The 24,448-nt window shown below is 40.3% G+C and overlaps 1 protein-coding gene across 4 annotated transcripts in view; it reads left to right on the forward strand.

Annotated features, from left to right (window-relative positions):
* DOCK4 (dedicator of cytokinesis 4) overlaps window positions 1–24,448 on the forward strand; it is a 432,562-nt gene that overhangs the window by 251,785 nt on the left and 156,329 nt on the right. For all 4 annotated transcript variants that reach the window (XM_046020394.1, XM_046020397.1, XM_046020396.1 and 1 more), the window contains exons 13-15: window positions 11,764–11,889; window positions 21,038–21,162; window positions 21,987–22,149. In XM_046020394.1, coding sequence (XP_045876350.1) covers window positions 11,764–11,889; window positions 21,038–21,162; window positions 21,987–22,149 — 414 coding nt within the window. The remainder of the gene's footprint in view (window positions 1–11,763; window positions 11,890–21,037; window positions 21,163–21,986; window positions 22,150–24,448) is intronic.

A 24,448-nucleotide genomic window follows, 5' to 3' on the forward strand; every position in this document is an offset into this window, starting at 1 on the left:
TTTTATTTTCAACTAAATTTCCTTCCAGAAAATTTGCATGAGTAGTACAAAGAATTCCTAATTTCTCAAAGGTTAACATTTTACATTTGCTTTATCCATCTCTCCATATTTGATCGTGTTCTCTCTCTCTCTAATCATTTATAGCATTACTGGATTGGTATAATTCTTTTTTTTTTTAAGATTTTATTTATTTATTTGACAGAGATCACAAGTATGCAGAGAGGTGGGGGGCGGGGCAGGGAGTAGGCTACCTCCTGAGCAGAGAGCCCGATATGGGGCTCGATCCCAGGACCCGGAGATCATGACCTGAGCCGAAGGCAGAGGCTTTAACCCACTGAGCCATCCAGGTGCCCCTGAATTGGTATAATTCCTAAGGTTGCTTCAATGCTTCTAATGTTTACAGATGTGTGTGTGTGTGTGTGTATACAGCATACAAATAATACACACACACGCATATACTAATATATATACATATATCACACACACAACACATACATTTTCCCCCTGAACTGTTTGAGAACATTTTGCACTCATGATTCCTCTTTCCCTCTGCCTACTCCAGGACATGGCAACATAACCAAAGCACAGTGATCACAATCAGGAAATTAACATTGATGTAACTCTCGTATCTATAGATCTTACTCATATTTTGACAGTTTTCTCGACATCCTTTATGACAAAAGAAACCCCGACTGTATGACATGCATTTGTAATATCTTTTCAGTTTCCTTTAATCTGAACCATTCTCTTTTAATGACAGTGAAGAAAAAAGAGGTCAAAATATGGTATCAAATTATGCTTTAAGGTATTTTTAAAGCTCCATGCAGTATAAAAAAAAACAAATTATAAACTAATGGAAGTAGTGATTAGAACTTGATTTTATTCTCCAAATTACTTATACTTTGCTAATCTAGATATAATCACTAGAAATACTGTTTGGAGGATTTGCTATATAGAAAAAATTTGCAGGTTATAAAAGCAAGTATTTGAATAAAATAATTAGATGTTAAGTTATACTCCTATAGTATGTTCTCTATACTTTTTAAAAAATTGTTTTCAGCCAGTGACTATGTGCTTTGTGTTTTGAAAAAATTACAAGTTAATGATAATGATTATTATTATATACCAGTTAAAAAACATACATTGTTTTAAACTTGATGGAATCCTTATGTATACCATTGAAGTGTTATCCAGAATCATAAGGACATTTTAAGGTTAGGATTCTCCTCTGTTAAGGAGGAAATGTGAATTTCCTCTGAATGGTCTCATCCACTCCTACAATTACAGCTTGCACTGCATGCCAGCGGGCCCCTCTCCATCCCTCATTTCTGGTAGTAAATTTCTTTTCTGGTTACGACTCACTGAAAGTAAACAGTTTCAGATGTCTCTTCTGTCTTTTAATTTGATGTTCCATAGCTTATTATGTATTCCTTCGGTCTTATTTTTGCTCTCTTAGCCATGGGCTAACCACTTCTTTAAAGAAAGCATTAAAGTCTTCCCAAACTTTGAAATGCCGATCTGTGGACTAGCAATTATAATTACATGAGTATTTGCTCATACTTACACCTTTTGCATGATAGACCATAGGCATCCCAATCGATAGGGTTATCTAGTCAGAGGTCTCATGAAAATGATCTTCAGAAGGTGAGCCTAGAGTCAGACTGTTTGATTATCAGTGGTGTCAAAATCACATCCTCTATGAGTTAAGTTGATTTAGGAAACAGTCAGCAATAGGCACATTCACAAACTGAATAATATGGTGTGAAAGTCAGAAATAGAGGTGTGACTATTATGAAAGGAAAGTGATTTTCTTTTACTTTATCTTTTTCTTCTCTCTCTCTCTCTTTTTTTTTTTACTGTAAGTTGGCTTTGAAAGTACCTCTGAAAGAAGAGAGACCTCTGCAAATTTGAGCATTGGCAATGTTAATAATATAGTGTCTAGAATTTCAAGATGACAGTGTTAAAGGACACTTGTCCTTTAGTAATCTGGTCCTGCTGAACAGAGCATTTAAGCAACTAGGCCCCTTGATCATGTAATTCACCGTTTAGTAGGCTTTTGGTGCTGTCACAGCTCTCATTTTATTTCTTTATCTAATCTGGCTCATTTTGACATTCTAGCATCTTCCTGGTGCTTCTGACTTTTGCTTCATTCACTCATTTTCCAAGAGTGCTATTTCACTTGACAGCACTCCTGCTAGACATTTGGATTCCTTTCTTTCCTCCACCTCAGAGACTGTGAGATCCTGTCTCTGACCTCTCTGTGTAAATACCTCCCTTAATCCCACCAAGGTTTTACTACTTGATGCAGCCAGGATCTACTCCTAAAAGTTCTCTCTGGCCTTGAGTTGGACCTACATTAGATGAAAGTTTTACTGTATTTATTTTAAAAGTCAGTTATCTTATAATGCCTGGGTGTCTCAGTTGGTTGAGTGTCTGACTCTTGATTTTGGCTCAGGTCATCATCTCAGGGTCGTGAGATTGAACACCATGTCAGGCATAGTGCTGGACATGAAGCTCGCTTAAGATTCTCTTTCCCTCTGCCCCTACCCAACTTGTGCATGTGCTGTCTCTCTCTCTCTCAAAAAAAAAAAAAAAAAAAAAAAAATAGAAATAATAATAAAAATAAAATAAAAGTCAATAACCTTATAGACTCCACATAAAATATTCTAGTACCCAAAGCAAAACTCTGTTGATTGATTTTGTAAAATCAAGCACATAGGAAGAAATAGAAGTAAATATTCTTGCTCTGATAATAATGAGGTCCAAAATGTTTTAGAAATAGGCAGGTTTTACTGAAGATGATTTTATGAAAGAATCTAGTAAAACCATCTTTTTCAGGTTTTGCTGCTACCTCATGATGTTAGTGATTTTGTACTTCAAGTTTAGAAGTCCTAACAATTGTTCCCATCCACCCCTGACCCCCATAGCTCCTACCTCCCAAACACAAATTATGCAAATACTGTCAAGAAATAGTGGTTTTAGGGGTGCCTTGGTGACTCAGTTAAGTGTCCAACTCTTGGTTTTGTCTTAGGTCATGATCTCATGGTCAGGCTCTGCACTCAGCAGGGTATCTGCTTGAAGATTCTGTCCCTCTGCCCCTCCCCCACTTGCTCTCTCGCTCTTTCTCTAGAATAAATAAATTTTTAAGAAAATAATATTTTTAGAGTTTTACTGCAGAGGAGCAGCCTCAGGGGCTACATTGATGCAATCCAAACTGAAACAGCTGTAACTGGTAAAGATCATATATTTAAATAAGATTTGAACTTTTTTCCAAGCATATATAGCATATGAAGAGATACTTATTCAAGAGTCAGACTAAATCTTGATAAAAGGAGAGAGAGTTGGAGACACTAACACCACAACCCACTTGCTCCTTCCCACCTGCCCTTGCTCCATATGATGGATGTTCTTCTCCAGGCACATGTGACTAAGAAGATGGGACTCCTTCTTCCCTGAACTCTCAGTCAAGGGATACCATTTCTGATTTGAGAGGTAAAGGATCCCAGCATTTTTCATCTCCCTTAGCTCTGAATTGCAGAGGCTAAATTTCTGGCAGAAGTGTCTGTGAGGTAGGGGGTCTCCCTTCTTCTGCCCAACCCCCACTCATGGGACAATGGCTCTACCTGAGATGCAGCAGGCCAAGAATACTGGGGCATCAGTTGCCCGTGCCCCAGCTTGCTCATTGGATGAAGGTCCCACACAGAGAGCAGCAGCTTGAGAACACCAGAGATTACTGCCCCAACCTAGGCCCTTATCTGTGAGGCAGAGGTGTCACTCTAAAGAATGGACCACTGTACCCATCTTCAACTCTGGAGCAATGGATCAAAGATTTGGCTGGGGGGAGAGGCAGTTCATAAGGAGAAAAATTTCAAAAGCCCTCCTGAAAGGAAATGACTGTATTTGAAACAGAGTAGGGAGAAATTTGAATTCCTGAAGTGGAGACTTAGGAAAAGGGTTTTTTGGTTTGTTTGTTTTGGGTTTTGGTTTTTTTCTTTGTTTGGGTTTTTTTTTTTTGTTGTTGTGGTTTGTTTTTTAAAGAATGAAAGGTGCCTGAGTGGCTTAGTTGGTTAAGCAACTGCCTTCAACTCAAGTCATGATCCTGGAGTCCCAGAATCGAGTCCTGCATTGGGCTTCCTGCTCAGTAGGAAGTGTGCTTCTCTCTCTGACCCTCCCCCCTCTAATGTCTCTCTCTCTCCCTCTCTCAAATAAATAAAATCTTTTAAAAAATGAGTGAAGAAAAATGAACAGAACCTCAGAAAAATATACCATCAAGTGTACCAATATATACAAAATGGGAGTACCAGAAGGAGAGGAGAGAGAGGAGTAGGAAAAGTATTTGGAGACACTGGCAGAAAACTTCCCAAATTTGATGAAAACCATTAATCTGTATATCCAAGGAGCACAGTGACTTCAAGTATGGTAAACAGGAAGAGATCCACACCCAAACACATCATAGCAATAATGCTGAAAGACAAAGACAGAATTTTTGAAAGCAACAAGAGAAAAATTACTCATCGTACACAGGGGAATCCCAGGAAGTAACTACTGACTTCTCATAAAATACAGTGGCAGTCAGAAGGCAGTGATGACATTTTCAAAGATTTGAATGTTTAAAAAACAAGCAAAAAAAAAAAAAAAAAAGCCACCAAAGTGTCAATCAAGAATCTTATATCCAGCAAAACTATCTTTCAAAATTCTAGGCAAAATAAAGGCAAGACCGAAAACAAAGAATTTTTTTCTAACAAATCTGCTTTGCAAGAAATACTAAAGTTCTTCAGGCTGAAGGCAAGTGATGCAGAACATAATCCAAATCGTCGTGAAAAATAACACCACTAGGGATACCTGGGTGGCTCAGTAGGTTAAGCATTTGCCTTCAGTTCCTGTCATGATCCCAGGACCCTAGGATTAAGTCCAGCATCAGGCTGTCTGCTTCTCTCTCTGCCTGTCACTCCCCCTACTTGTGTGCTCTCTCTCTCTCCCCATCTAACAAATAAATAAAAATAACACAACTAAAGGTCAATTATGCATTTATAAAAGACAGGATAGATGGCTGTTTCTTCTCTTATCTTCCCAACTCAGCACACAGCGACATTTTCTACAGTTTCTCAGGTCAGACACTTGGGAGTCTTCCATGATTCCTTGATTTCCCTCATACCCCCACATCTAATATACTATGAAGATATGACTTTTTGTATGCCAATATGTAGGTTTTTTTACCACCTTTTCCCATCTCCATTTTAACCATATCAGCATGGCCTCCATTATTTCCTGCCTTCATATCTCTAGTATCATTTAATTGTGCTCATCAGTTCCACTCTTTATCTTTCTGGCCCATTTTGGCCAGATAACACCAATGAACAATGAAAAACGAACAGAACCTCAGAAAAATATACCATCAAGTGTACCAATATATACAAAATGGGAGTACCAGAAGGAGAGGAGAGAGAGGAGTAGGAAAAGTATTTGGAGACATACTGGGGGAAAACTTAACATACAAATTGGGTCATGTTTCCTTTATTTAAAATTCTCCAATGACTTCTTTTGCATTTAGAATAAGAGTAATTAATTATGGCCTCCATTAATTATGGCTTATTTTTCTGGCTTCCCCTGCACTATTAGGAATTTCCCTGTCTTCACATGTAGGTGCACATTGCCTACTTATATTTATCACTTATGTCTTTGTCAAATCTCTGGTAATTGAGTATTGCTCATGATAGACAGATTTGCCACCAAAGCCTCCATAGACCTTCATCATTCCAATATCCAGGAGATTTGTAGCACTTGGCTTAATCTAGTGGTAAGTGGGCATGCCTATTGAAAGGAAAATTGTCTTCACGTATGGCACTTAGAGAATGCTGAACATTTTTTTGATGGAAGGTAATTTGTTGATATTCATGGTAGGAAGGAATAAAAACAGAAACAATGATATTATATAATGGTAGGGGCAGTGGTAGTTGTAGTAATAGCAACCAACACTGTTGAACATTCCCTTTGTGCTAGATACCACCCGAAGTGTTTTATGGAGTTGGTATCATTATTATCTTGATTTTTACAGATACGGAAACCAGAGCACAGAGAAGTTAACATTTGACAGAGTCATGAAGCTGTATGTTATACTTCTTACACACTTAATCACAACATGTATTTATCAAATATATTTGTCATTTTTTAATTTTTGCATTGCTGTACAGTCACAGCTACATGTTATTTGGTTCACTGGTGGTAAAATGGCTGATCTGGTCTAAAATTAATTTTGCATGCTACTTATAAATCATGCTGTGCTTGGCATTTTTTATATAAAAGTGCAGAATTTTATGAATTTAAAAGGAGTCATCTTATGGAGTGAGTTAACTTCAATTCCCGTGAAATTGGAGCTACCAAATAATCAACCATGTTTGATTTAACAGATACGAAGTCTTTCTTTCCTCTACTACTGCTCTGTAAGGGGAGCTTTATCGTGAAAAATACATTATTTTGTGACAGACTCTAGATTAATTAATGTCTATGTCTTTGTTCAGAATTAGATATCAAATCATTGTAATTGGCTCTTAAACATCTAGGCAGATAAAAATGTTCAGTTTAATGATTGCTTCTTTTAATAAGAGGAACAGTTCTCCCTTAGCAGTTTCAATTTTGGTACTTAGATTAAGGACTGGGAAAAAGTAACTGTAAAACAGTATTGATATATTTTGTGAAATATAAGCTGATTCTTCAGCTTATATTCCTGTTTTTTTTTCCCCAAAAAAACCTTCCCTGAACTTTCAAATTCCCTCAGTCAATAATGCTTCCTTAGTTTATTTTTTTTCCTTATTTTAATATTCATATCATACTCGTAACCCATTCTGCTTTACATTTTATTTGTATGTGTGTTTCTTATGTTCAGTATGAGATTATCATGTCCTTTGAGTAGGAACCCTACCACATATATCCTTATATCCCACCTTCCACCCTCCTCTCAAGCTGAAAGTTACTGGTATACCCAAAATGGGCAGTTTACATTGTAGCAGTACTAAGCTAGTGTACAAATAAAATTTTATTTTTTAAATTTAATTAAAAACTGGGGCGCCTGGGTGGCTCAGTGGATTAGGCCGCTGCCTTCGGCTCAGGTCATGATCTCAGGGTCCTGGGATCGAGCCCCGCATCGGGCTCTCTGCTCTGCGGGGAGACTGCTTCCTCCTCTCTCTCTGCCTGCCTCTCTGCCTACTTGTGATCTCTCTCTCTGTCAAATAAATAAATAAAATCTTTAAAAAAAATTTAATTAAAAACTTGTTATTTGAGTATATTGATACCATGTTATATTAGTTTCAGGTGTACAACACATAAAATTTTAGTTAGAAGTCCTAGCCCCAGAGATAGCAGGTATAAGGTGAGAACAGGGAAGTCAGCTGAAAAGGAAAAGAATAGAAACAAAAATGCTGCTCTGTGAACACACCCTGTGTCATGAATGACCATTCCTGAAAGGACAGGGTAATCCTCAGATAATTGGAAAGGGTGAGTACTCGATGAATCTCTCCTTTGTAGTGATGAGTAGTTTCTCATCTTAATGCGTTATTTCTTTTTGTTCTGCTGATTCTTTTACCCAACCTGTTGTTTTTTGTCATGGTAATTAAGGGCCACAATAAAAATAGAATCTGGAGTTTCCTTGATGGAAAAATAAGTGGTATTGCAGTGACTTTTTGTGGGCTAGTACTTGTGGACTCACCCTTAATCACGTTTTTTGTTTTATTGAAAGTACACCCACTCTTGAACGTTGCTTGTTGAGTGTTGTGGAGTTTTTTTTTTCTTTATTATTATTTTTTTTTTAATGGAAACTGAGTTGATGATTTAGGAAGAGCCAAGTAAATTGTGGTGAAGCCCTCAGTTCAGTCGGCCTTTCCAATTCTTGACAATCTGTGAGCTCTTTGGTTTGAAGAAATCGAAGCACCTCAAAATGGCAGAACCTTCCCCTTTCCTCCAAATTGGTGTCACTCAGCAAGACAAAGGAAATCATTACACCTAGGGCTTTAATCTATATCTTCTAAAGCTCCAGAATGAAAACTGCCAAACCTTCTCACCAAATTTTAGGACAGGTTTAACCCTTAAATACAATCCCCCCCCCCCCGCCCCCCGCCAATAGTGTTTTGTCTGATATCGCCCTGTCATTTCCTCATTTCCTTGGGTCGTCTACAAGCTGGCTCTTCCCTGTTTTCCCCTAATTGGGTCCTCTCTATCCTTTTGCATTCTCTAATCTCTGTGGCACTTACTGTAAGTACATTGATGTAGTTCTCTTTTCATGTTTACATATATCCTTCCCTAACACATATTATTTTTCTATCTTGAAGTTTCTCTTTTCTTTTTTTTTTTTTAAGATTTTATTTATTTATTTGACAAAGAGACGGAGAGATCCCAAGTAGGCAGAACAGCAGGCAGCGGGTGGGGGGTGGGGGGGTGGGGGAGCTGACTCCCCGCTGAGTAGAGAGCCCAATGTGGGGCTCGATTTCAGGACCCTGAGATCAAGACCTGAGCCAAAGGCAGAGGTCTTAACCCACTGAGCCACCCAGGCACCCCTATCATGAATTTTCTTATGCACTGCCTTTGACTGAATGCTTTTCTTTTTTCATTGTTTTATCTTCTGTTAGGTTTTAGCTTACGTTAAAAAAAAAAAAAAAATTGCTAACGGTTAAATGAATTCTCACTCCAATAGGGCAAAACCAGAATTCTAGTCACTTTACCTTCTTCCATCCCCTACCCCGAATAGCATGATGTCTTTGCTTTTCATTACTATTCAGTTCTTTTCTTCCTTTGTCAACAAAATGTTGACAGTGTCTCTGGTCAGATCCTTTGATGAGAAGTCCTAGTGAATTGATCTTCACTTGCAAAAAAATTACAGGACCTCAAGAATTTTGTTAAATCCATCTGATTCTGTATTTGAAAGCATTGTTTCTGGTATTCCAGATTTGAGCAGTGTTCTTCCCTGCAGGAGGGACTGTTCTTATGTACCATGTCTGGCACACACTGCTAGTCTACAAATATCAACTCCTGATGATGTTAATGGTGATGGTGATGGTGTGGGTGAGTGTTTTGAAGGCAAAAGGACAGAAGTGGGTAGAGAACAGAAACACCAGTAATGAGGTGGGGGTAGTGGGAGAGCGTGAGTCAGGAAGAAATAGCTGCTGGGACAGATGGATTATAACACATGTTAGTTTGTCTTCATCCTCCTGCCTCTGGGTTTTAAAAGGAACCAATAGCACTGCATTAAAGTATCCCGAAGCTGCACCAACTGTTTCACTGTCAAACTGTCCAGACCACTCATACTCCCCTCTTTCATTCCTTGTGGGCACGTGCTCCTCCGCTGTGTTACCTTCAGTCACCCAACTCAAATGGAGTGTGGGCAGGGAGAGGGATAAAGGAAAGGTAGGTAAAAATGGAATGAACATTTAATTAACGTTCCTGAGTACCCGCCAGATTTAACCTAATTCTGATAATAACTCTTTTACACAATCTCTTGGACCCACACACTGAAAAGTATGAGGACATAATGATGCAGTCCTGTCCTGTCCTTCACTTCTTTAGTCTTTGACCCTTGGGTATGCCCCATTTAGGTCAGGTTTGAACCCCAGGAAAGGCTCCATCTTCTCTCTGACCTAATGCTTTTTTTTTTTTAACAAATTTTCCTGATGTTTTAACCACTTTATTGAAAACCAAGCAAACTAACTAACAAGACACAGCTTTTGTTGTTATTTGTTCACTCTGTTGAGGGAGAATGAAGGGAAGATCCTAATGCAGATGTGTGCTGGATACACTTTGCATTTCTTTTTTATTCCAGCATGATTGTTGTCATTCTTATGGTTCATGTTTGAGATAATATTGAAGTACTATAAATTATGAATGGGGAATGATAGCTTGCACGTGGTAAGTAATGATATAGATAGAAAATCTTTGGAGCACAGATTTTTTATCCTCTTGAGTCCACTGTCCAAGTAAATTTTAAAATTGAGTTCATACTAGCTGTTTACTCGAGGGATATAGAAATATGGATTCAAAGAGATGCACCCTGATGTTTACAGCAACATCATCAGTAATACCCGAACTATGGAAAGACCCCAAATGTCCATTGACTGATAAATGGATAAAGAAGGTGTAGTATATTGATATACAATGAATATTCCTCAGCCATTAAAGAAAATGAAATCTTGCCATTTGCAAAGACAGGGATGGAGCTAGATGTATTATGCTAAGTGAAGTCCGTCAGTCAAAGACAAATACCGTGATCTCATTCATGTGTGATGTTCCAGAAGGAAAACAGATGAACATATGGGAAGGGGGAAAAGAAAAAAAGGAGAGAGGGAAACAAGCCATAAGAGACTTTTAATCATAGAGAACAAACTGAGGGTTGATGGAGGGGGTTTGGGTGGGGGATGGGCTAGATGGGGGATGGGGATTAAGGAGGGCACTTGTGATGAGCACCGGGTGTTGTATGTAAGTGACGAACCACTAAATTCTACTCCAGAAACCAACATTGCACTCTATGTTAACTACCTAAAAATTTTCATTAAAAACAAATAATAAAATAGATAAGAAAAAAAAATTGAGTTCCGTTTAGTGATGACTGGAAGTTTTAAAAATAAGTCTGCTTTGATCGGCTTCATTTTCTATCACTAATGTAAGTAACGGACTTTCTTTTTGTTCTTTCTTGTTTAAAATAACAGAAGAAAAGCAAGAGGGAATTAAAAAACAGAAGTAGCCTCAGAAATATACAAATATATTCACAAAGATGACATTAATTTCCTTTCTGTACTTCTTGCCTGAGATTTGGGGAAAATAGATAAGAAAAATTTATCATTCATCTTTTATATATCCCACTCTAGTGATGTCACTGTAATTAGGGTTTAAAAAAAGATAATTTTACTACTTTACCAACTAAATACCCTTTTATTTGTCAAAGTGGTCTCTATCCTGCTAAATTCTTCTCAGAAAATAATGCCATTAGGAATTTCTAATGCACATAATATTAATATAATCTTGGTTTTGTTATAACCACCTTTGTTACTTAAGTTTTTTAAGATTTATTTATTTGTTTATTTATTTGAGAGGCGGAGAGTGTGTGCATGAGCAGGAGGAAGGGCAGAGACAGAGAGTGAGAAAATCCCACGCAGACTTGTTGCCGAGCAAGGAGCCCTTTGCAGGGCTCAGTGTCATGATCCTGAGATCACAACCTAAGCCAAAACCAAGAGTGGACACTTACCCCAGCCAGGCACCCCTGTTACTTATGTTTTAAGAAATTCTCTATGAATATCCCTAAAATCCTTGAATTATTACATGACTTTATCTTTGTGTCTACCTTTATGGTGTTCAGTAAGTATTCATAGGTTTTATAGAGTTAAAGGAAATGAGAACTCCACTTTTGAGATCAGTGTCTTCAAGGGCCAGGTAGCCACTGACAGTTGCTGGCACAAGTGTTCATGCAAGGACATTTCCTTCTGGCGGGGGTTGCTGGAAAAGAGGGTGTAGGGGCTGAAACGAGACTTCCTCTTCTTGGTGTTCTGCTCAAGTTTTTTCCAGTCGCTATGAACCTCCTTAAACACAGGAAAACTCAGAGAGTCAAGTTGGAGAAATGTTTTCTGGAAATTATTCCTATAGATTTTTAAAAATTTTGTCTGCATAGTAACCTTTCGTTTAAAACAATGCTATTATAGTTGCGGGCTTGTTGAAGCAAGTTCAGATTTCCATTCATGCTATTTCTGTCCTTCTATTTTTTACTCTGGTATCTCTCATTTATTTTAGGTTTAGCAGTTTCCCTACAACTCTTACATGGAGACATTGAACAAATCAGAAGAGAATACTCATCAGTATTTTCTCACGGAGTGTCTATAACGAGGAAGTTGGGTTTTTCTAATATCATCATGCCTGGTAAGTGACTTGAGATGGACCAAAGTTTGACTTAAGAAATGGATCAAAGTTGGACTTAAGAAATTTTTCAGATAGTCAGGTTTGAAGAGTTCAAATGGACTGTGCTAAAGAAGGAAATGAGGTATATGGTAATAAATAAGCAAAGATTTCTTAAAAATATCTTTACATTTTGCTTATATTAGGGTGCATAACTTAGAGGGTCATGCTGCATTCTTTATGACCCTTAAGAAGAAGGAAAACTGGGGTAGGATCCAGAAAATATTTTACCCTTGGGTCGAAATTGCTAGTGAAGTCACTTAGGGGAAATCCTTACAGGTTTTGATAAGAATAATTTTTGAGCAGCACTTTGCCCTTCTTGGAGGATTTTTCTAAGTTGTTTATATGTAAATAAGCAGCCATATGCAAATACCATATGTATTTCTACAACTTTTCTAGTTCTGTTTGAGATCTATTCAGATCTCTTCTAACAACCTGAAAGGGCTCAAAAAAAAAGCGTCTTTCTAAGTTTTAAGTGTTTAATGAGAGTCACGCGGTTCAAGTAAATGCCAAGTGGTAACATTTCTCCGTGCCCCACATCCCACCCTCTACAACCAAGAGAAAAGTAGACCAGATGAAATACTCTAAAATTGTTAGTTAACAGTATTTTTAGAAACGAGATCAGGTAAATCTCTGATTAAATCTCGTAAGTGGAAGCAAGCACGGGAAGTTGCATCGGACAAGGCTCCCAGCACAGCTGTGAGAGGGATGGTGAGACCGCTGCCCATGAAGGCCTCATGTGATGCAGAAATGACCAGCATTGCCCTGTTGCAGCATCTCGTGATCTCTTTATGCAAATCTGTTCATGCAGGGAAGGCTCAGCAAGAGCCTGGAAATTTCCTGAGATGACCTGACCTGGCTTAGGGACCAGCTCTGCCCGAGCATCTCATGCTACTGTTGTTGAAAATGACTGTTTATAGAACTGTTTACTTGGTGGCCTGTTACTCAGTTGCTCTCACACCCCATCATTATTTCCTTCAGTTGCTATAAATAACTGGTATTTCCTTTGTAACAAAAAAAGAAAAAAATTTCATGCCACCAGGAAGCGAATTGATGGGCAAATCTAATATAAAAAACATATTTTCAAACAGAATGCAGACAGCTGCTGGAAGAATTCCTCAGCTTGGTCTCTGGGCAGTATCATTGACAAGTGGAAAAACACAAAGCAACATGACACTTCACCAAGCCGAATAATTGTCTGGGATGTGCTGTGCTCATGTCCCTTTTGTCTGGCTTTAATGATGGAAATGAACTTCGCGTGGAAGAAGGCTTGCATCTGTCCCTCTGCTGCACCACTGTAGAGTGGCGAGGTTCTCCCTGCTCAGGCAGTCAGTCCTCCCGGACCCCAGTTGGCAGTGCCGGGGATGCCAAGAGATTATTTTAAAGCACTTGCTTCTTTTTCTCTTCTTTTCCTTCTGTGGCTTCTTAATCTTCCAAATTAGAGGAAGAAGGGAAAGGCTCGTGTGTTTACATAAACAGCCAAGAGCAACTTTAAAACTCAGTGGAATTTTTTTTGCCTTGGCAGACAAGCGCTCATTGTTCTGTCTCCCTTTATTTTCAAAACGTTGACTTGTCAGTTGGTTCTCACTGGTGCCTGTAATGCAGACTTGAGCAGAATTCTTCCGTGAGAAGGCATACTTTTGAGGCCAGGGTTGCACTGACAGTCTGCTGGCATGTGTTTTTTATTTTTCTTTCACTTTCTAGAGTTCACAAATCACTTTCAGAGTTGATTTGTGTTCTGATAGGGGTTGGGGCAGGGGAGGCTCGTGCTCGGACCAACGGGACAGTCTCATCAACGTGGCTGCTGAGTCTCTGCAGAAGGACTTACCTGTGGTCTTGACACTGACAGGAGCGTACACAAAACTCCTGTTGAGGATCATAGCATGTAATCGGTGCCAGACTCTTTTTGGAATGAGAAAAACACAGAAACAGAAACTCTGCCCTTGGTCTGGCTGCTGGAGGGGCACCTGTCTGAGCTGTCACCTAATGTGAGGTGGTGATCTGGTCATGCGCTTTCCAGCCACTCTGGCCCTTCCCCATTGTTATGGGTCAGTCCTCCAGCACTTTGTTTCTTAGGGTGTCTAATTTTCAAAGAGGACGTGTCACTTTCTTTGAAGCTCTATCACTGCTCCCTACAAACCACACAGCTCTGCCGAAAGTTCCATCGTTTGCTGTCTGAGCCCGTGACAGTGAGAGCAGCAAAAATATTTCGATCCATACTCTCCAGTAGAGCTGTAATGAGAGCCACAAATGTAATTGTAACTTCTCTAGTAGACACTTTCAAAAGAGTGAGAAAGAGTAGAGATTAATTTTAATAATGTATTTTATTTAACCCACTACATTCAGAATATTATCATTTCAATAAATAATTCATGTAAAAAAATTCTTTTTTTTTTTTTAAAGATTTTATTTATTTATTTGACAGAGAGAGATCACAAGTAGATAGAGAGGCAGGCAGAGAGAGAGAGAGAGAGGGAAGCAGGCTCCCTGCTGAGCAGAGAGCCCGATGCGGGACTCGATCCCAGGACCCCAAGATCATGACCCGAGCAGAAGGCAGAGGCTTAACCCACTGAGCCACTCAGGTGCCCCATGTAAAAAATTCTTAATGAGTTATGGTACACTTTCTTCTTTAACCTCCATCCCTGAAGGCTGCGAAGTCTTGCCCATTTACAGCCCGTCTCTTTTCAGCCAAGTCACATTTCACGTACTTAGTCGCCACATGTGGCAGCAGTTACAGTATTGGACAGCCTGCCTCTAAATGTCTTAACAGACTGTACTGAATATCGGGAAGCACTAAGTTTCCATTCACCAGACATTCTGGAGCAAAGCTGGCTGATGTGTCTGGAATGTCATGGGAGGTCAGGCTGAGCCCACCCCTCGCCCTGCCCCCGATGGTCCATTCTTCCATTCTGAGTTTATGGTTCTTTCTAGGCAAAATGGTCCTTGCTTTAATCATTGTCTCCCTACTTCATCTTCCCCATTTGTGCCGTGTTCCCTCGGAGGCTTGTTCCCATGTACCAGCTGGTTAAACTCACTCTTTGTTAAGGAACCCTTAATTAAATCCTTCTGGTACATTCAGTCTTTCCTAGGAGGCCTGTGAAGCTCCTAACCCTGAAAGGAATTAAGTAAAAGTTGTGGAGTGTTGGAGGAGAGAGGGGTTGAGATTTTCTTTTAAGTATGTTATTCTTTATCAGTCTCTGACAGAGACATGCGTATCAACAGATACACAGCAGCATCTGAGATAAGGCGTCTTTGGGAGGAAGCAGGTGGGAGACAGTATGATAGGATCATCCTTAAAAATACATCCTAAATCTAACCAAACCTCATCACTTTCAGTCCAAGTCACTGGGCCTCCATATCATATATGTGCAACCACTTGGCTGAGATCTAAACCCCACAATCATGCTAGGGGAGGGTGTCATGGTCTTTCAACCAATGAATACCACGGCAATCCGAGAGAGTTGGAGGCTAAGAATCTTCCATGTTATTGCAGAGGTTGGGGTTCCAGCCCCAAATCAGATTGAGGGAGGGGCTGGTGCCTCCAAAATGTTGAAGTTATAGGCCATTACTCAAGGGTGTAGGACTTACCTCAGCTGGCCCTGCCAGAAATCCATGCCTCGTCCTAGAGTGTGATGGACATCAGGGAGCTGCAGCCCATCCTTTCTCCTGTCTTGACACAACACTGTTCTATCAGGCCTACCATGGGTGCTATTGTAGCATTCACCATCGTTTGTTTAATGTACAAGCAAAAATTAAAAAGCGATGCCCCCCGAAAGTTCACTATCTCAATACTCTTCTAAAATAAAGCAAAACAAAAATGAGAATGACAGAAAAAAAGCAGAGAAAACACGAATAGATTTCACAGAAGTCCACTCTATGTGAGAACTCCAAAGTTTGGTTTTCAACCCATCCATAAATGTTTCCTTTCTATGGTCTGCTTTGATACCCAGTTACATGTGGTCTTGTCCCTGTCCCACCCCCAACCCATGAATGTATCGTGAGGTGATAGAATCTTGAGTACAGATGCCATACGGTATTACTTTCTTATGGCTGCTGTTACAGATCACTACAGATGGGATGGCTGAAAACACCACAAAAATACTTTCTTCCAGTTCTGGAGATCAACAACTTGTACAGGTCTTACTGGGCTAAAAGCAAGCCCTATCAGCAGGGCTACATTTTTTCTGATGACAGCAAGAGAGAACTTAGTTCCTTGCCTTATCCAGCTTCTGGAGACTGCCGGCGCTTCTTGGCTCATGGCCCCACATCATGCCAGTGTCTGCTTCCCTCATGACGTCCTCTTCTCTGATTCTGGCCCTCATGCCTCCCTCTCTCTCCTATAAGGACTCTTATAATTCTATTGCAACTATCCTGATAATCCAAGAAAATCTCCCCATCTCAAGATCCTTACTTAATTAATCATAGCCACAGAGTCCCTTTTGTTGTGTAAGGTAACATAGTCACGGATTCCCATGATTAGGACCTGGACATCTCTTGGGAGTGCAGGGGGTGTCATTTTTCTGCCTGCCTCACACATGAAGGGCCATGCAGCCCAACCAGTGTATCCATTGCATGAATTTCTTCCTCAGGTTCCTGGTGATGGTTTTCTGGCACATACTTGAATATTGATAATGACCAAGAACACATCATATCTCAGAATGACCTCTGTCATGTTAGACCAGTTTCCCTCCACCTTTATCCATTGGGTTGAGTTTTTCTGCTTGCAACCTCAACATTTTTTAATTCAGTTAACTCTCTTGTCACCGTTGTTCCTCTTCTGATCGGTTCTAACCCCTTTCTCTGTATTGTTTATGAACTGAATGATACTGCTCCTTTCTGTCCTGGTTCTGTAAAGATGGTCTCTAGAACTGAAATCAGTACTTCGAGCCTGGGCCGACCCATGCAGCATAGACTAGACTCATCCCTTCCTTGCTTAAGGCACTGGTCTGGTGAAGAAAGTTGAATTGCACTAGATTATTTGATGGCCATTCTCACCCTGTTAAATTACATTTTTTCATAACTAAAAAAAGTGATTTTATTTTAATATAAATTGATGATATGTTGGACACATTTCTTAATCTCTACACATCTGTTTTCTTATCAGAAATAATAGGGCCTTCTGAAAATGTTGATCTGAAAGTTTAATGAGCCGTTGTCTTTATAGCGCCTGGCAGAGTACCCAGCTCCCACCTATCTACTACCACTGTCCTCATCATTAGCATGATCAAAGTTCTTAGTCTTAGACCCATGTTGACTTTTTTTTGAAAAGAATTTATTTATGTATGTATTTATTTATTTATTTGACAGACAGAGAGAGAAAGCACAAGTAGAGCGGCAGGGAGAGGGGAGAAGCAGGCTCTCCGCAGAGCAGGGAGCCCAATGCAGGACTTTATTCCAGGACCCTTGGGATTGTGACCTGAGCCGAAGGCAGATGCTTAGCCCACTGAGCCACCAAGGTGCCCCCCATGTTGACCTGTTTTTGACGAAGGGACAGAAACTTTTCTTGTCCATTTCCATAAATGTTAACAAATATCCAGCACAGATTAGGGCCCCCTGGTCCATCCGTGGCTGAGAGCAGTGGTTTACTTGATGTGAGCTTACACTCTCGGGCTTTACGCACGGAGTTCACAGCACAGAATCAAAGATCATGGTTCTCAGCTACTGGTAGAAGCCTCTTGGCTCTTGAGGTCAAGCTATAAATCAACCCCATTTGATGCAGTCACTGAACTCTTCTGTATTTGGTCCCATTGTTGTGACCTTACATTTTTTTTCTGTCTACAGTGATATTTTCAGAAGCCCTCACATGGGCAGAGCCAGTCGGCCTGCTGAACAGAAGAAAGTGTACTGCCCATCAAATTTACAGAGTGTTAAATTTGAGAGGTGCAGGGTGTTAATAAACAGTGTCAGGAAAGTAGTTTTTCACACTGGGGCTATGACTCCATTTCATACTCACTTTATGGTTGCTCTCTTCATTATCCAAGATGCTTTCTTAACACCATTTGGGCTTATTAGTTTTCTCCAGAGCTGACCTCAAGTGTATTGATTTTAATTAGCACATGTTTCAACTGTATCCTGCTGCATATTTTGGCAAGGTGCGGTACCTTGCGGTATTGGAATGTAGCAAAGCTGCAGAATTCCTGGGGAGATGTATGTAGAATGTCATCTGGAGAAATATTCTCCTTGCTCTGTGTTCTCTTTTCAGAGACATCCTACTTGAGTCTAAAAGGTTTGCAAGAGAGAAAGGGTTGCAGGGAGAGTGTCCGTTGAAGACCAGAAGAGGAAAGCGTGTGCCTGAGGGGCTCTTATTTGTGAATGTGTGTATTTCTGAAGTTCTTCTCTAAGTCACAGACACACCTAACATAACAAAGTAGTCTTGTCCCTCCTACCCCCCATTTTAATAACACAAAATCTTGAGGCCCAGAGGTTTATATTACCCTGTTCAGACTTCAGTCACAGAGAGCAGAGTGAGGGAGAGAGAGAGACTTGAATCCAGATCTTTTATTCCAATCTTCCTGTAACTCTGAATGCTTTAGGCTTCTTTGAACTCTTCTGAAACCAGAAGAGATAGAGGAATTCAGCTATGGTGTAAGCGAAACAGGCTTTGTGGATTCATTCGGGAAGCTGATGCCATTTCCAGCCTTGCTTCTTGATCAAACCACAGCATAGCTTCCTCAGATCTCTCATCTCCTCAGAGGTCTTTTCTCATATAATATCCCCTCTGCTGCCGTTCAGCACTCCCTATGCCCCTTCTTGGTCTTACTTTTATCCCCAGCACTTCCTATTATTATTCAACATGCTATATATTTGACTTCATTGTTAAAGACCTCCCCATTCCTAGAATCTTCACTGTGGGAAAAGGATTTTTGCTTTGTTCACAGCTGTGTCTACCTGGCCTAGAATAACATCTGACCCATAGTGGGTGCTCAGAATATATTTGCTGAATGACTACATGGAGGCAGAACTTCCTAACATTGGCAGGACCTTCCTCTCCCCACCACCCCCGTTCCTCCTTCAGGCCTAGCCTACAGCCTGGGGAGAACTGGTCACCTTTTGAACCTCCCTCATCCTCTCTTGCCTTTGCTAAAGTCAGAGTTGCCATTCCTTTCAAAATTTGAGAGTGGAAGGCCTCTCCCCAAGAAACACTCTTCATTTTGCAGGACAGTTAATCCCATGTGGTTCGGACTAGCTAATGGCTCATTCTGAGAACTTTCTCAGGTAGATACCCTGTAGCTATACTTCCCGTATGTTGCAGTCTGTTCCTAGGCAGAGCCGCTCACTGTGTCTCACCCACTCCAAGAAGCAAAGGAATTTGACTCTTGTTAACAGACATCTTTTGCTCTCAACTACCTTGAATTGAGAGTTGCTTTTTCATCTGCCAGATCTGTTAGTGGGGAAACTATTGTCAAGAATTTCCTCCCAGACATATTGTTGAAAGAACACGTGTGCAGACCGTTAGCCTATGAGGCCTATTTTGATTTGGTTGAAATTGGCTGATTCAGAGGACAGAGTCTGTGAATGGACCATTTGTTTTGTAATAGGATTGTTAAATTGTTAAAATGTGTTTATATTAAGGATGTGTATGTGTATAGTAATGAATACATATAGTAACAAAATCGAACAAGCATATAAAAATTTACTGGGCCATTGTCTACAAATTTAAAACGAAAGAGATGGTTCAAACAAAGCACTTATAAAGCATATAGATCTAATTTTAAATCTGGTGAAATACATTGGTTTCCTCCTGGAACTCAAAGATCGTTGCCTCTCCAAAGCGATTTGTCTGAGAGTACTAGAAATGCATAAGCCAGAGACCACTATATCCGATAATTCCAATGTATTTTTTACATGCTCTTTGTAAAGGGTGGTTTCGATTTCATGCTTTTTGGGACTTACTCATTTTTTCTCTTTTATGGGCCATCTGTTTCCTGGTCAGCTCAGGTCATTCGTAAATGATGCCATCATCAAAAGTTGGTCTTCGTGGAGGAAAGTGACCAGTCACACTGGTATTCCCCCATGGTTTTGAAAGCTGGGGTACTTTCTTGAACACACTTCGGTCAGGAAGTTTTCTAAATCTCCCAGTTGTGGGCTTATTTGTATGGTTATTGTTCCTTCTAGTGATCTGTGCTTTTTTAATGGAGAAGTTTTTTATTAGAGAAAAAATAGAGTATTGACAGTGATTCTTCCAATGTTTGAAAACTATGTTAAGTAAAAGTGAATTCAATTCTGCTGACCTTACCAGTATTTATCTTCAAAAACTTTATGGTAATAGTTTGTTTACTTCTTTCTTACTTCCCTATTCACTCACCACTTACCCTTAATTCTTACAGGAAAGGAAAAACATTCTTTTAGCCTGTTTGCCTAAGTTTACTCCTCGGCATCAAATTTCTCTTTTTTCTTGGAGCAGTAAGTTTTATAAGTCACCAAGGGAGAAAAAAAATAAATGGCATACGCACTCATAGACTATGTCAGTTTGAATCTTATTTGTTTTATAGCGTTATGGTAAGGAATGTGAAGCCAGGTTTGTCTGCATAACTGAATTATTCTACATCTGTGTTCATAAAGCACTAACCTGGATTCTTTCAGCAGTGAGATCATTTTGTCCACGAATTTTGAAAAAGATTTAAATTGTAACTCTACCCTTTGCAGTCCTGTCATTTTATTCCATTTGGGTATTTCTTCTACTCTTAAAGTGTTGTGTCTATAAAGTATCAAGACTGACTTCTTTGAGCCACCCTGCTAGGCTGTCATTTTTGTAATCACACCTCATAAATGAAATGAGGAAAATACTGAAAAATGGTAAAACTTGACAACACCTTCCTACTCAATCCCTGTATTCGCCTCCTAACTGGACATTTTCAGTATTGCAAATTCAGACCAGCAGAAGCTGGCCTTCCCTTCTCTTGGATATTGACAATGAGGGTGGGGACCCTTATATAAAAGTGTAAGTATAATATTTTTACTTTTATATGTATGCTATCACAGTACATTTTATGGACTAAGGCTTTTCTTGATTGTGTATTTTATTATACTTCCTAGGTTCATACTTGTGTGCGCACACACAGACACACACACACACATACATATATAAACATGGTTTTAATTTTCCTACTAGGTGAAATGAGAAATGATTTATACATCACTATAGAAAGGGGTGAATTTGAGAAAGGAGGGAAGAGCGTGGCCAGAAATGTGGAAGTGACCATGTTCATTGTGGAGAGTAGTGGCCAGATCTTAAAGGTATGTGCATACTGGGTCCTTTATGGTAAAACAATCCCATGTCATCATTTTGGATTCACCTTTAATGTCATCAGTTAATTTCTGGTTTGCATTCTTTTCGATCTTACTTTTCTCCTCCACCATTGTGTAGTGTTCTTCCCTTTTTTTCATCATTGAAATACCCTCCAGAAAAGCAAGTAGAGAAACAAAAAGGTTTTACAGTTGGATTGTTTCATGAATTGTGGCAGTAATTTCCTCACAGCAGCTCTTCTTTAAATGTCGTGTTTTTATTGTCATTCCATTCTCCCCCTTTCATCTGTCCTAGTTTTGGAGACCAACACTTTGTCTTTGGCGACTGGTTAAAAAAATAAATAAAAACTGCCACATTTCGTCCCGTGTATTTTCATTTTGATCAAAATAGGGCCTGACAAGTGAGCTGTTACTGATTGGGGTGGTGATACCAGGTTCCTTTATGCAAGAAGTGTTTTGTGTGAGCCTTGCAGCTTCCTGCATTTCCCAGGGAGGCACAGAACCGGCTTGTGACAGCGGCAGGCTGAGAACTTTGCCGTGTAGTTGAACTCCAAATTGGGCGTGCAGTTGCCCATCTCGTACTTGTCCCCAAGGTCCACCCGCAGCACAGTGGGTCCTGGGAGAAATGCATGGGCATTAAGCAGACGCAGCCGCTGGCAGAAGCAGGTGTGAAACAGCCCTGCAAAGCAGGGGGGAGGTCATTCTCCATGAAGTGCCTTTTGGGGAGCAGGCAGATAGAGCAAAGAAATTGCTCTGCTGTTTTTCAGATAACCTCTAAATGAAGCTGTTTTTAACCCGTGTGTTTCCTTTGTTAGGATTTTATCTCCTTCGGCTCTGGAGAGCCGCCAGCTAGTGAGTACCACTCCTTCGTGCTTTATCATAACAACAGTCCCAGGTGGTCCGAACTGCTCAAACTTCCCATTCCTGTGGATAAATTCAGGGGCGCGCACATCCGCTTTGAATTTCGGCATTGTTCCAGTAAGTGTTTCTTGGGATTGGCTTTGTTGTGCTGGGGTAAGGCGCTTGCTGAACTGTAATGACAGTGTGGGCTAATCTGCAGAGAGGGTAACAAAGCAGAGACCTTCTAGAGGGAGGGGTGAAGGTCAGTGGAGTCCTGAGAGGTGAGTGGGCTTACTTCTCAAAGAACCAATAACCTCTGTGGAAACATTCAGGAAGGAGAAGGAGGGAAACAATACACACGGAAGTCTGCAGGGTTCTCCGTAAATCATTCATTTTCATAAAAAAGAGTTCATCAGTTTCATAGTCTGGAAAGATGAGACAGACAGGGGAGGCACAGAATTAAAAACTTGTCTGACTCAGGGGAGCTTAGGTAGTCCTAACCCATCTGCTGCTCTCCAACCAGGAGCTCACCCAGCTCTCACACAGCTCAGGGGAAACCCAGGAGGACCTTTCTGGGCCTGGGAAGTCCCCAGAGAAGCTTTTGATTGGTTCAGAGTGATATCTGATTTGCATATATCTGCATCACCATGCAGTGTCAGTGTTCAAATGACAAGTAATGTCAGTCAAATAGGCCTTAGAGATGATGCGAAGTAATTGCTTCATTTTACAGAACTGAAAAAACCCAAAATGGAGAGATGATCTAGGATTTGCCCATATGAACATCGCTGTCCCTAAAATCGTCATTTCGTGATATCTGTACTTTAATTCTTTTGCACACTTCACCACCCTCTCAAGCCCCCACTCCCATCTTCTGGTATCCCTGTGTCTCTTAAGTATAACTTAGACACGACCAGAAGTGCTTGCTTCAGGAGCAAACAAGGGGTACCAGAGGAATCACATTACTAGAGAAGCAGCAGGCTCCTCTCTATTCTGGAAAGAATGGGGACATTGCCAATAGATAGATATGCAGTGACCTCGCCTGTGTGCTGTGTAACTCACCCAGGATTCAGAGAGAGGACGACTGTCCATTGCAAGGATGATGGCATATTTTGGAACTGGCTCAGGGAGCTCCAGTAATGATTCTTTGGTGGATGTTTCAGAATGTAGGGAGATGACTAGGAAGGTCTTACTATTCTTCCAAATTCCCAGAGGAGTGTATGGAAAGGATTTAGAGTGGCAAAACAGAAAGCACTTGGAATGATGCCGTAGCATACCTTCCCCAGTCTTTGTTATAAATTCTCAGTCAAGCTAATACAAGCTTTGAGCTTTAAGGTAAGAAAAAGAGAGCGAAAAGTAAAGATGAAATGAGAGAAAAGGAAGAAAGAGCATTTGGAAAGATGTATTTTAACTCAGAACTTGGAAAATGGAAGAAAGGCAATTTTCAGGAAAACTCATTAGATCTCTGTCCTCTTGGCCTTGTATTTCAAACATTGTTCACAGTGTCAGTTTGGTTTTTGAATATTCTTTGTTAAAATTCAGAAGAAACAGCACAAGCATGAAGGAGAAAAATCCCCATAGTCCCATAAATTGAATAATTAGGGCAATTACTCTATCACATGAGCTCCCAAATATTTCTGTGTGCCTGTGTGTATTGTAAGATTTTATTTATTTATTTGAGAGAGAGAAAGCAAGATTTTATTTATTTATTTATTTGAGAGAGAGAAAGCACAAGCAGTGGGGAGGGGTGTGTGCAGAGGGAGAGGGAGAAGCAGACTCCCCACTCAGCAGGGAGCCCAACACAGGGCTCCATCCCAGGACCCTGAGATCATGACCTGAGCCAAAAGGCAGATGCTTGACTGAGTCTCCCATGTGCCCCTGTGTACGTATATTTATTTAAGAAGTATCTTTTATTCATAAAACACATGTTTACCGAACACTTCCTCTGTGTCCAGCACTTCCCTGGGCATTGGAGATACATGAGTGAGCATAACTGAATGTCTCCTCTCATAGAGGTTTCCTGCTAAGGGAAGACAGACAATATCTGGGCAAATAATTACATGGTAGTGTATCAGGCTGTGGTAAGTGTAGTAAAGAAGATTACACTGGAGTTAGGTGCTGGAAAGGGATGTTGCTGTGATGCTAGTTTACAAAGGGCAGTCAGAGAGAAGCTCTCTGATAATGAGATGTATCAGCAATAAGCTGGAAGAAATAAAGGCATGAGCATTTGGGTATCTGGGGAAAGAAAGTTATAGGCAGAGAGAACAGTAAATATGAAACACCTAAAGTTGAAACATGCTTGGCAATTCAAGGAATATTGAGGAGGCCAGAATGAGCAGCTGAGAGAGTTTGGAGATGAGGCCAGAGATGTAGGGAGGGAGCCAGATCCCACGTTGTCTTGTAAGTCATGGGCAAGACTTCAGACTTTGTTTGGAGCAAG

The sequence above is a fragment of the Meles meles genome, chromosome 10 (genome assembly GCF_922984935.1).
Source record: "Meles meles chromosome 10, mMelMel3.1 paternal haplotype, whole genome shotgun sequence".
Lineage (NCBI taxonomy): Eukaryota > Metazoa > Chordata > Mammalia > Carnivora > Mustelidae > Meles > Meles meles.